Source organism: Sinohyriopsis cumingii, chromosome 13 (genome assembly GCF_028554795.1).
Source record: "Sinohyriopsis cumingii isolate HCF-2022 chromosome 13, ASM2855479v2, whole genome shotgun sequence".
In the NCBI taxonomy this organism is placed as follows: domain Eukaryota; kingdom Metazoa; phylum Mollusca; class Bivalvia; order Unionida; family Unionidae; genus Sinohyriopsis; species Sinohyriopsis cumingii.
The window spans coordinates 42,681,112-42,694,867 of NC_142973.1; the positions used below are offsets into that span (position 1 = coordinate 42,681,112).

The following is a 13,756-nucleotide window of genomic DNA, read 5'->3' on the forward strand; positions in this document are numbered from 1 at the left end:
GCGTAATATTCTGATTAAATCCTCAAATGTTCTGCAATTATCCAAATCCAACGGGTAACCTACACTGAGCTCACGCGTGAAAAAATTTCACCACATGAAATAAACTATAACGGGCATACGAGTCTTAAATTTCTTCTTTTTCATTGCGCTCTCTTTGAAGTGGGACGATACTATTACACGTTATTGTGTTGGCATGTGCCTACGTCTGCCCTCACTCTGTTGATAAAATCACAAGAGAATATTATTCGTTTGATTTTTAGTTTCAGGTTGCTAGATTGAAAAATATATCCTAAGTTTTATCGAGGATAATGTTCAAAACGCACATACAGGGGGTGAGAGCTATTTTTTTTTGTTCTTCCCCTTTGATCCCTTACCTAGGATACCCGTTCAGTTGCCTTGGAACAAAGTTTAATTTATAAGGAAGTTTTAGAGGATATTAAGTTAGTAGATGAATTGAAATGGTTAATGTCTTCATCACTTTCGTTATTCGGAATGTACTGAACAATCGTAGTCATGTAACTGTAACGTTTACTAATTACACGCTTTTCTTCTAACTACACGCTTTTCTTCTAATTACATGCTTTTCTTCTGCACATTGACAGTTCTACCGAATTTGTTTTCCTACAAGCAGAATTGAATTGACTTTGGAGGTTACAGCCTTTATTTCTTTCAGTAATTGTTATAATTATACATTTTTATTAATCTGTAATTTTTTTCTTTGAATGGTTCGTTTATTATACAGTTTTATTGTCTCGAGCAATCAATAAAGAAAGCTCGTATTTATCTTTTAATCAGACAGACCTGCAACACAGTGATAACACATAAATCTAAACGCGTAACAGATTTGGCAATGCTTAATTCAGGCTATGACTTCATTGATAAGTGTAATGAACATTCAGTTTATTTTGAGAGCTGCCGAGACAGCGTGAAAAATTTAATCTGATTGGCGATGAGGTGTCAGTCACGCCTACAAGGCGCGCTCTTTTTCCATACTCGAATTACCTAATAAGACTTTCACGCTAAAACACCTGACAGGTAATTTTATATGAATATCTGGTTAGAGTAAATAAAAAGTTATATATACCGCGCATGATCGTCTATCAAACTTGATACGCCCCACGAATTACCACCAATTGGAAAAAGCAATTGAAGCTAATATTTTCCAAACACGTGTTCGGTGTTAAATGATACTCGGCTCTCTATAAATACTGGAGATACGCGATGAAGAAATCGATCCATATATTGTAAGTCTGTGTAATAGCTCGATTTTTTTTTCTGGTGGCTTGTGTCTACAAATCTGCAACGAACGACGGTCCTCTTCTACTTTGATTACATCAGTTCATCTTCGAACATGTGTGTAATTTCATCAAATCTATATATGAACATGATACCCAAATATTTTTCTCCCAGAACTTTGAATTTGTTTTCCATTTTGATGGTCTTAAATCACATTCACGATGGTTGTGGATCTCGCATGTACAAAGGGATAGACCGCTGTGAACCTATTAAGATTCCTATGTGTAAGGCCATGCCTTATAACATGACCAGAATGCCAAACCATCTTTACCATAGCACACAAGAAAACGCAAATCTGGCAATCGAACAGTTCCATGAGTTGATCAAAACAAACTGTAGTGCAGATTTACTTTTTTTCCTGTGCGCAATGTTTGCGCCGATTTGCACCCCAGAATTTCAACCGGATGCTATTCCGCCATGCAGAAGTGTCTGTGAGAGTTCCCGCCAAGGTTGTGAGCCCTTGATGATCCAACACAATGTTTCATGGCCTGACGCTTTGAACTGTGATCTTCTTCCGCAGTACGATCGAGGCGTATGTGTGTCACCCGATGCCATCGTATCTACGATGCCAAATTGTAAGTAGTAGTAGTACTAGTTGTAGTAATTGTGGCAAGAACGGGAGGTATTGTGTTGAAAATCTAATAGAAGTGATGCCACATATAACTATGGACGCATTTGGATTACTGTAACGTACTTTCATACACATATCTCTCCCTGAAATTATGCACAGGGAAGCCACTAAAAAAGTTGAATATTATAGTTGGCTTATCATGCGATATATGAATAACGTATCTTATTCAGACATTAAAGCATATAGCATTAAAACTTTATCATTTACTTTCCTTGCAATGTGCCGCAGTAAAGATAAAATTCTATCTAATAGGTATATTGATATCTGCCGGTACCTGTGAGTTTTCCATTGGTTTTTATCTTAATGTAATAATTTCATATGCAACGACATTCACTGTACGTAAGATCTAAGAACGAATCAGACACGTGTAGATCTAGAAGGATTTGATTTTGGTACCTTGCTGTCTCAAATTCGCTTTATGGTCGTCTCTATGAAGCCATATAACCGTGACATGCGCAGTTGGGGTCATCATACTAAAAAAGAGAAATGCGAAGATTATCCATCATACGTCAATGAAAAGTTGTATATCCCGAGACATTCCTGCAAATGTATCCCTCTAAGCTTACGTATATGGCATACACCCATTAAATTACATTTTTTGGCAGCTACGTAAGATGTGCAAAACTTCCCCCCCCCCTTTTTTTTTCTTATCTTTCTCCTTCAAATATATTAAACTCGCGGAAAATTCAACTTAATAACGACTAAGAATGAATATAGGAATTCGAAATAAATACCTTACCATATAACGATATGCTGAAATGCCAGATACTGGTACACCTTCTGCACCAAAAACAAGAGACCAAGTGGTCCTAGTATGGCTGACATCAGCCAGTAGTTTAGTGCCTGTGTAGTAAAATGCTCCTTGTGAAATTTGAGCGAATTTTGAGAAGTAATTAAAAGTTGTTATGGTGGTTTATTTTTGTACCATGATGATATTTATTAAAATTTAATAAAAGTCTTTAGAATTGGTGTACAGAAGATGTTTGCAAGATTTTAATCTATTAGTAACAGAACCCATATTTTGAATGACGGATCGGCATAATTTCTATTTATTTGAAAGACCTTGATGCCAGTATGCTTCACGTAGAGTTCACTTCCAGTTAGATGGTTTCTGAAATGTTGACAATATGAACATGCAGGGGGTTGGGTTGTGAAACATACAAAGATCACTGTCAGTTCAAGTCAATGTTCCAGCAATCATTACCGAAAAAAACCGGATCAAGCCTGAGTCAGGCTCGAGCGGTGCAAAGAGGACGTTTCACGGATGGTCGTGGACCGATCAGTTTAATGCAACAGGCAAAAATGATAATTTAATGTGTACTCAATATTTAGCCCCTTTTGTGTCGGTGATGAAAGCCATTCTGCTCCGAGAAGCATTCAAAATGTTCCGCATGAGGAAGTTTTTTTTTTAAAGTAATGAGAATTAGTCACAGTTGTTTCAAATACCACACATTAGTCATAAACAAGGTAACTGAGTAAGATGCTATCTTTAATGGACCACATAACAGAGATGAAAGCCCTGTGTGACGAATTAAAAATCATTACATGTATTAACAAAACAATGATATCATTCAACGTACTTTCGTTAGTACCTGGATATAAAAGGTTTGCGTGTGACAAGGAAATTAGGTATACGACAGTAATTTTATTGTCAGCATGTGTATTGAACAAATGAGCCGCAGTTTTAGCACAATTAAATATGTATCATTTCTTTGAACAGTCAAGTGTTGTCTACATACTTATATTTATACAAAAATGAATACGTAATAAGGGTAACATTATAGTACTCGTGCATATGTGCTTTCTTCCTTGTAAACCGCTCCGGTGGCCTAGTGGTTAGAGCTCCCGCCTCGATGCGGGAGGTCGTGGGTTCGATCTCCGGCCGAGTCATACCAAAGACTTACAAAAACGGTACTAACAGCTGCCTCGCTTGACGCTCAGCATTAAGAGGTTAGTGTTAGGACTGGTCGGCTTGGTGTCAGGATAATGTGACTGGGTGGGACATCATGCTTCATGTCTGCGGCATGATGCCCCAGTGCTAGACATCACTTTAAACTGTCACACTGCAGACATCGTAGCGATATGACTGAAAAATTGTTAAAGCTACGTTAAAAATCCAAATCACACACACACACTTTCTTCCTTGCATACAAATTAGCTTTCAAAGGCAATGTAGACACTTTATTGTTTTCGAACAAGGGGATATGTAGTACGGTGTGGCTCGTGCAGTTCATTTGATCATAACGGCGTTTGAATCCATAAGGAAATCTTTGAGTAATTTCTTTCCTTCTATAATCTATAAATTCAGTATATATTTGTATCTCAACGCCATCTGAGTTTATGTGATTAATTTGCTTGATCTATAGTCCTCTTTCCTAATATCATGCCAAACTCTCGGTAATCAGCTACTTTCTTCAAAACATTGTCGCCACACTTATGTCGAACTCTGTTAAGTATATATTGAAAATAATACAAAAACAGGATAAAATAAGGCAATTCAAACCATGTAGTTGGTATAAGGACTATAAACAAAACCGTGAAACTACCCGAATGTCTGAGTTTCCTTTGTCATGACTACAAGACACCTCTAGACCATTCGTGATTAATCCATGCAGGGGCGTACCTACCATATAGCAAGAGTGTGCAAAGGCGTGCAAAGCATATGTCCCACGGATACACGGGGGTCAATGAACACAGCAAAACAAATTATTTATTGCACTATTGAAAGAAACTTGGAACAGACAATATACCACCCGTCAAAAACCGTAATTTTGGACCCGCAAAATATTGCTGTTAACATTTCAGGGGCACATCGGTAAGCTTTACATAAAGGCCACAGTATCATAGCTATCACCATTGCAAGGGCCCATCGGTAAGCTTTGCGTTGTTTCCCAATATCCTAGCTACGCTACTGAATCCATGATTTTACACGTGACCTTCTATATGATTTGTCGTGTGTCCACTGATTGCAGTAACCGTTGTAAATCAGTCAGTTGATACTTTAACTAGAGTCTCCTAGGATTCTTGGTCGATCAGCTGCTAATCAAGCATTGACACCTGGCCAACTATTCATGACTTGTTACACCACAAGGCCTCGGCCTCGCTGGGAACTAAATGTATTGTATACACACTAGTCAGTGCTGGATATTGAAATGATTACGTACGGTAATTTGGACCAGAACGGGAGGGATTGATCGGGTGGGGTGGATGGGATGGCGGTGGACACCCTGTGCGTTACAGCAATAACATTGTTTATACCCTTGTCGTGTTCAAGTGTCCGTACGTGAACGTATGGGATCGCTGTGATTGAGTGGTACAAAGCGCTCGCCTTTACTGATCACTGCCATCTCACCTATGTCCGCGTGGGTTCAAGTCTCGGACTCAGCCTATGTGGGTATGTGCGAGAATTCTGCCAGTAGCATCCCATGGAACGGTGGTTCTTACAAGAGTTTTCACGGGTTCTTCCTCCACCATTTATACAGGCCGCCATGTCTAGTCTCTCTCTTGCGCTGAAAAATGGTTTTTAAAACCCAAAACAATAACAACACCCCCAAAAAAGTATAAAAGCTCGGCATGGCATAATTTACATCCTTCGATTTGTCAAATTCTTAACTATTATTCACTGCCGTTTGATAAATTCACATAGTGTCTGTAAAGTGTACGCTGAGGTGCACGCTCAGTGGAACTCTCATATCACAGGTAGGCTATTGTTGTTAACAAGCAAAAGTTTGTAGTGTGTATCATACGATATGAATTTATTGAATGGCAGTGCTGGATAAATGTTATCCCACAGCTAGTCTGATTGGTCGGTTGTGAAAAGGATTTCGCCATTTGATATTGCCATAAATATAGGGTATATGCCATTCGTATTTACGTCTCCATTTTATAGATTTAGTAGATTTTAGCCATTAGTCGTTTGATTATGGGAAGTCGGTGTTGGGGAAATATTCCTCACACCGAGTAATTAACCAGTTTCTAATAGAAAACGTAACAAAGTGCAGTATTAATGAGGTTTCATGATGGCATCGTTTAACTTCGTAGCTGAGTTCTGGTCAGAGGCGAATAAGTGGCCATGGAGCCAAGTAGTTCTTTGTTAAATCTAAAGATATTGATTCGTAGTGTATCTCATGTGAAATAGTTGTGATAGGGACTGCTATTTTGTACAATGGAATAAATTAAAGGGATTATTACAGAATCTGGACACGTCTTTTATTGTTGGCGTGATGGTGTAGATTCACATGTGAAATGAGGCAGGATACCGTTTCATAGCTACATTCCTCTTGAATATTTATATATTTATTTAACGTCCTTTAAATAGAAAATTTTGGAGATATATAAATGCAAGTGTTCCTTTGCATCTTAATATTTATAAATGTACAAAATTGTCTTATTAGTTACCGTACTATTTCGAAACCACGATCAATAACGTTATAAAAGGTTTTCGTTTCGTTTATTTTTTTCGGCTGTAACGGAACGTTTAACACATTATTGGCTATATCACGAATAGGAAAAATGAGAGCTGTGCCTTTCCCAAGGACACACTTAGAAAAGGCTCCATGCTTGTCTTGATGTGTATCGAACCCGCAATACTTTTATTACGAATCCGACGCTTTACACAATTAACTACTGTCACTCCAGTAAAATGTTTTCAGTTAAATTGCCGTGGATATTAGGTATAATCGTTAGGCCAGTATGGTCCGCATGGAACATTTAGGATATGTGGCCCGCATTTAAAATATGTGGCCCGCATGGAACATTTAGGATATATGGTCCGCATGGAACATTTAGGATATGTGGCCCGCATTTAAAATATGTGGCCCGCATGGAACATTTAGGATATATGGCCCGCATGGAACAATTAGGATATGTGGCCTGCATTTAAAATATGTGGCCCACATGGAACATTTAGGATATGTGGCCCGCATTTAAAATATATGGCCCGCTTGGAACAGTTAGGATATGTGGCCCGCATGGAACATTTAGAATATGTGGCCCGCATTTAAAATATGTGGTCCGCTTGGAACATCGAACTAAAATGTTATATGACATGTTACTCCTAATTTAAAAGTATACTGTAGGACTGGTGAGTAAACTTTCTAGTAAGTTTGGCATGTACACCAGCAAAGTTAATTGTGCGTGCGTATTTGGGTGTCTATTTTTACTGCTTTTGTCATGAGTAAAAAGTTATCTGGATTTTAGTTTGTCACAGTTAAAGGTCACTGGTTTTCAGACAAATTATACTAAGTGAAATCAACAAAGTAAATGATATGCAATTCAGGTTCATATAGTGTCCTCGTAATGAAGAACTGGTGAGTTATTAATCAGCACTTTAAGATCTGGGAGCACATAAAGAGGTCCGATAGAAATGCAAAACCATATCTTCTACGTATTCGTAACAGCTGTCGTGCGTATTGTACATACGCTTTCCAAACAAACTTGCTGAGAAAAGCGTTGAGAACATTGGAACGTTACTACTTGAGTACTTTACTTTGCCTCATAAGAAAGCAGCGAAGACGATGGTGTTAAAATTGTGTTTTGATTTTGTTTTTTTCCCTTAGTTATAACAAAGTTGGCAATGTATGGCAACAAATCAATTTAAAGTTGTTGTATGTTTGACGCCATTTTCTTCTTTTCATCCGTCTTGACAATTTACAGAGCACAAGAAATGACCATCTGCTGTGGGAAGATAAATAATATTTCGTATCTAGGTCACCTCAGCTGTTAAGGTGTGTCAATGAAAAAAAATTAGACTTTTATATATAGATATATATATGTGTGTGACCATGATTTTTTAGCGTGGTAAAACTTATAAAAACATGGAAACGGTATCGTCAGGCTCAGAAAAACAATTTTTTTTAAGGTCGTGACCAAAATAGGACAAGGTTGGAAACCACTGATATTACACAATGCATGCAATTATAGTGTGAATATTAAGATAAATTTTAACTAAATATTTAATACATTGTTACTTATATGATGCCGAGGAAATGGAAGTTAAGTGCATTTCATGGCGTCACAGAGTGGCAGCCGACCTAGGCTAGCTTGGGCGAGTATTGAACCCGCGTTTCTGAGCTTCTGCAACATCAGTAGAGATAATAACATATTCTTGTACACAATTATTAACAAAACAAGTAGTAGAAGAAGAAAACCACAAACATACAAACTAATGTTTTGTGCGGTAATTATCTATGGATAACTAAATAGTATCATATTCTCATTCCTTGATTCAATAAAATACTTACTCATAGAATTTTCTGTTTTTGTACGAAACAATTTTTTAAAAAATATTTGTACTGTAGACTGATGGGGAAAGTAGCTAGGAATATATTTATTCCTCGGATCTCAATACATCTGGAAAACTAAATGAAAATGATAATTGAATTATATTGCAGTTGATTTACAGTGATTACACTTTCTGACACGCCTCTGAGTGCCGTTATACGTTACAACCTTTTGTGGCTAAACTATGCGAGAGTACAACATGGCCCAACTTCAAACAGCTCTGACCCATATTCGTCTTGCATGATGCGCAGGCAGGTCAGGATCTATGCTGTTAATTTGGCTGATTATTATAACAAACAGCACAAAACCTGGTCTGATGACGACAAATATACGTTTGTGCATTTCGCAGTAGAGCACGTGTTGCAGTTTTCTGGCAATTGTAACGATTCGAGATGTTTGTCAAGAATGTAGTTAATGTTGATAACTACTGCAATTTGGATCGTAATGTTTGGCAGCGTTTAAATCATCTGCTTCTATGTCGAAAAAAGAGAACAGTGATGTGGAATATACAACTACAATGTTGACCGAATAGTAGGAAGCGAGCGACCATTTAATTTGCGAGGGGGAGGGCAGCTGAGCTTTTTAGGAAACGAAAATGTCAGACCGAACAAATAGCCTTAAAAAATGCTCTTCCTTTAATTTTTAGACAAAAAGAGCTAATTATATCCATATATTATTTTAAAATAATATATCTTAACATGGAAGAAAAACAAATAGCCGGGCTAGGAAAAAAAAAGAAGAAAAGAAAAACACCTAACCCACCCTTGTAGACTAAATGACCGGTCCCTTACCTACGGCAAATACTGGAGTTACGTCCTTCGATTATTCAATCTCAAACTTGTCTATTGACCGTTCTGACTCAAATTGCATACAAGACTAAACAGTAGCCCACCCAGGGCAGGTGGTTTGGGTTCTCCATTCTTTCCTCGAAGACCACATTACGTGTCCTTATGAGTCAACGAGAGAACAGGTGCTCTGACGTAAATCAAAGAACGATTACACTTGAAAAGAATACATACACACAGGGGAATTGGGTAACAAAGGCCATAGTCTGCGACCCCCCTTGCAAAATTGTGGCTTTGCAATTAGCATTAAGCAATGGTATATTGTACCTAAAATCGCATGATCAATAAACGTTCCGTAACAAACAAAGTCAATTTACATTTGCAATCAGAGTTGACATTCACTGCTAAAAAGCGGATTTTGTTTAGATAGATTAATATCCAGACAGAAAAAGAGATTGTTTGGGTCCTGATAGTCCCAGACTGGAACTCCATCTACTTCATATAGTCACTTTTTTCGCCAGGAACTGTCTGAAATACACTTCCTGATATACATAACTTTATTTTTCTTCTTTATTTATGTTGTTTTCAAACATTTTATACCCTCGGCCACCCAGAAATGTGAGAAGCAAGGGTCTTCTTATTTTTCGTTGTCGTTGTTGTTGACACTGTTTATCTTGTAACACGATTCGACTTATGAAAAAGTAATATCATCGTCTTGTACCCACGATCACCGATTTCAGAGACATTCCTTAAGACCAACGATGTAACAAACACGGCTACCGGCACATGTACCTTCTAAGTCGAAACTCTCTACAATTAATTTGACGGTATATATATATATGCTGCGTTTTATACTTGTTGTCATTACAACGACCGCAAAACCTCCATTTAAAGATTCCACTAGATTGTTCATTAGAAACATAATTTAGAGCAATCTATCGCCATGCTTTGGATCACATTTAGAGGAGAAAACATTTTGTATTTGTTAAAGGTGTGAGAAGATATGTGTAGCCAAGACACGCATACCAAAGAGGACATTATGTAATACACACTAAATTTAAGTGTAAAGAATTTTAACCATCCATGTGTGTGTGTGTGTGTGTTTACTTTTTATCAACCCACATGTCTATCTATCTATCTATCCAGCTACCTACCTACCTACGTATCTATCTTTATGTGTGTATTTCTTTCGTCTAATACCGAAATAATAAATTATTAGGTATGGTATGAATATGATTGAAATGTTAAAATACTGACTATCTTTCGAAGTACAGAGAACAGCAAAAAGTGTTTAAATGTCTAGCAAGAACTGATTGTGTAATGCGATATTCATTACATTGTTAAACACCATAAGTGAGCTCTGTGACCTTACTTTAACAAGAGGGTTTTTCCAAACAGATTGCTTGTATTCAGTAATCTAGGAAGAGGGTCTGAGATAAAATAAATATTCCTTTTTTTATGCTGTGTCGATTCGTGATGGAGAGGTGTTTTGAAAATCAAAGTTATGAATTAAGCCAACAAAGCCTAACCCTCTATTCGTCAAGTTGTCTACGCATAATACTTAAATTCAGACCAAATATATAGCAAGAGTACCGTGAATGGCACGTTATGAGAACGCTCTTTGTTTAATAGTCCTTTATGTAGGCACTTGCAGGATATGGTTGACTGGAGATTATGGGCCAGCAAACGTCAATGACCTTGATCTTTGGCCAAGATCTGTCATCTTAAACTAAACTGAATGTGCAGAGGCCACCATTTTCTTATTCGACTTACCATGGACGTGACCTCTGACATTTAGCCCCCAGAATTTAAGTTTTCTTTTATTACCCAACGTGCAAGTTATCCATAATCTTTGCCTTAGGAAACTGCTCGAGAACAGAAGTTATTCTGCAATACCTATTTATTTAGCCACAGTGATCTTGATCTTTTGCAAGCCCTCTGCAAACCTTAATCAAGGTATTTAGTGTTAATTTAATGTTTATGTGCAAGAACCATTTTTCGTTTTAGTCACAGTGACCTTGACTTTTGACCTTTACATCCCAAAATCAACTGGCTTCTCTCTTACCCAACATGTAAGTCATCCATAAACGTTTGGTGAAGGTACATGGTCGCTAAGTGAATTTTGTTACCATAACATGACAAACCTCAGGTTGACCAGGAATTTCCAAGGTGAAAACTAATGTCCTGAGTTCAGAACCATATAAACATGTTTTAATAAAGGACATTAGTTAGGTAGGCCCAAACTTCTATTCTCAAGTATGGACAAATGTCAATTACACGATTCAAATTGAATATACCTAACAGGTACCGAGCTCTACTATTTAGCGCTCGAGAAATGATAAAGTGAAATTAACTTGTTTTCTATATGTTTTCAATACACATGGCATCAGCATTAGAATCTCCAGGCCTATGATATTCTTACACGTACACCGTATTTTCAGGGCAGACTGACTGACTATTTAACCGCCTAGACACACTACCTCGGCCAATCTGGACTGGTCAGGGCAGATTAAAATCTGCACCCTTCTGGTCGAGATTATGGCAAGCTAACCCCTGGGCCACCGTAGCTTCTGCACACAAAATTAAGCTTAAAACATCAATGACATCTCTGGTCCTTCTTTCAGGGACTATTCATATATGACGTCAATCAATACTGACGGAATTGTTTTACCTCCCCTCACCCCTCGTTACATTTCGTCACAAATATTCAGACGCCCTCCCATATGAAGTAACAAAATTTTGACCACCCCACCAATTTTCTTTTTCTTCGAAAATGACATTGGTTGAAATCACTTTGCCTGGAAAAACATACAACAGTATAACACTGTTTTTCTCAATTATTTAATACTTAAAAATATATGGATCAATCCGGGTTTAGTCCTCTGGAAAGCTAAAGAGAATAATTATCAGAAAAAGACTTAAAATCCAAGGAATAAAGTTGCAGACATCTCCTCTCATGAATTTATTTCTCGATGTTGTCTTCTACACATGGTGATACTGCGGTGCTACGTAGTTTACATTTTATCTGGGTACATGGCACTGTTGTTTTGTTTTATGATGTCACATTTTTTATATGGACAAAACCTGTACAAGGCAGACAAGTTGTCATGCAAGTCGGACCCCTTCCCCCGTGCGTGACGTCATATTTGAACGTCCCCTTATTTAAGCCAGTTAAACTGATTGTATAATGGACAATTATCACATTACGTTAAAGATATTTCAGACAAGTCGGCATATATGAATTGTCTTTGCATTTGTTTGTTTGTTTGTGTTTTTACGAATATATATTTAATTCAGAGTTAGCAATTTAAATTAAAACGACGTACTTAGATTCAAAAATTTGATATACATGGACTTGGTGCACATTTGTTATCACGTGTTAGCTTCATGCAATATCTGCAAATTTCGTAAATTTTCGTTCAATTCTCACAAGTTTTGTTCTTATTGACTCCGTTTTATTGTACTGAGAGTTTGGCAGGACCATGTGCAATGGAAAAATCTTTACATCCTGTGCACAAGTCACGAAAAGATCGATTAAAGACTGATACCAAATGTTAGACTAAGTTGTCAGGCGATCATTCAGGTGCATCACGAAACTGATATTTCAGGATCAAAATACTTTTAAAAAAATAGAATCGAAGTCCTTGTTCTTAATCTTTTCTCATTTAGCGTTCATCTACAAACAATAGTTTCTTTATTTTTTTAAAAAAAAACCCCTACAGATCCATAAGATCAGTTTTTCAGCAAGACGAATTAAAATATTGTAAAGTTTCTTCATACAACGCCGAGTCGCACTTCTGAAGTTTTAATTCTTATTTTAGTCCTCTTGAACTGTTTTGATAATAAACAGGCTTTTGGAACGATCATCAGGAATGTGTTAACAGTGCGCTTTTGAAGAAAGGGCGAAGGAACGGCTGATACGAAAATCAAAGCTAAAATCAAACACCAATCAGAACAAATATTAATATATTCACAGGAAAGGGCCTTTTGGCTGTATTTGACAATCTCTTTAATCTTAGATTTAGCTTAATGTTGAAACCATTTGCTGAGGCCTCGGACGTAAGAACATCTTGGATTTGGTCTTTGATCTTTACACCGGTATTTACTAGTTCCAGATGAAGGGCTACTCTCCACTTTGAAGGTAAAAAATAACTGGCTCTATCATAGCAGAGACATAGGAGTTTATTGGTGAGATGAAAGGACAACAAAGGGGATACGTAGCTGTAATCCTGTTGTTTGTTTTTATTCTGCAGACACTACAACTGAGGGGCAAGGCAAATATCGACCCGGCGATGGAAACGGACACGGTACATCTTATAACCCTTTTTGATTCCTATCTAGTTAATTGAATATTTTTTTAAATACATAATATTCAGGAATATTGTTTAATACATGACGTCCTGGAAAAACTATATTATTATTCCAGTCAAATTGAACTAAATTTTATATGATTTGAATAAAGCTCTAATGCTTAAAGATTTCATGTTGAACATATTTTTGTCTACAAGTGACATCTAAACAAAGACTTTGATTTTAATAAGGAGGAATAATTTGTTTAACCTGCTAATGCTATTATAACGAACACTTGTACCCAATCTCCTTTCTTGTAAATTTCATGGATAAAGCCACATGGAGTGCAAGCGTTTTCAAATACGTGTAGATTTTTTTAATATAAAATGTTCGAACTAAAAACTTGGTGGATTTTGAGATATTAACTAGAGACTATTGGTTGAACTTCCAACATATGCAAGATTACGAGCAG

At 37.1% G+C, this 13,756-nt stretch overlaps 1 protein-coding gene across 1 annotated transcript in view; it reads left to right on the plus strand.

Annotated features, from left to right (window-relative positions):
- Nucleotides 1–1,178: 1,178 nt before the first annotated feature.
- The window catches only part of LOC149785299 (secreted frizzled-related protein 3-like), a 37,369-nt gene continuing 24,791 nt past the window's right edge, over nt 1,179–13,756 (plus strand). The window contains exons 1-2 of the mRNA XM_089979179.1: nt 1,179–1,871; nt 13,248–13,301. Of these exons, the coding sequence (XP_089835305.1) occupies nt 1,352–1,871; nt 13,248–13,301 (574 nt within the window). The 5' untranslated portion in view covers nt 1,179–1,351. The remainder of the gene's footprint in view (nt 1,872–13,247; nt 13,302–13,756) is intronic.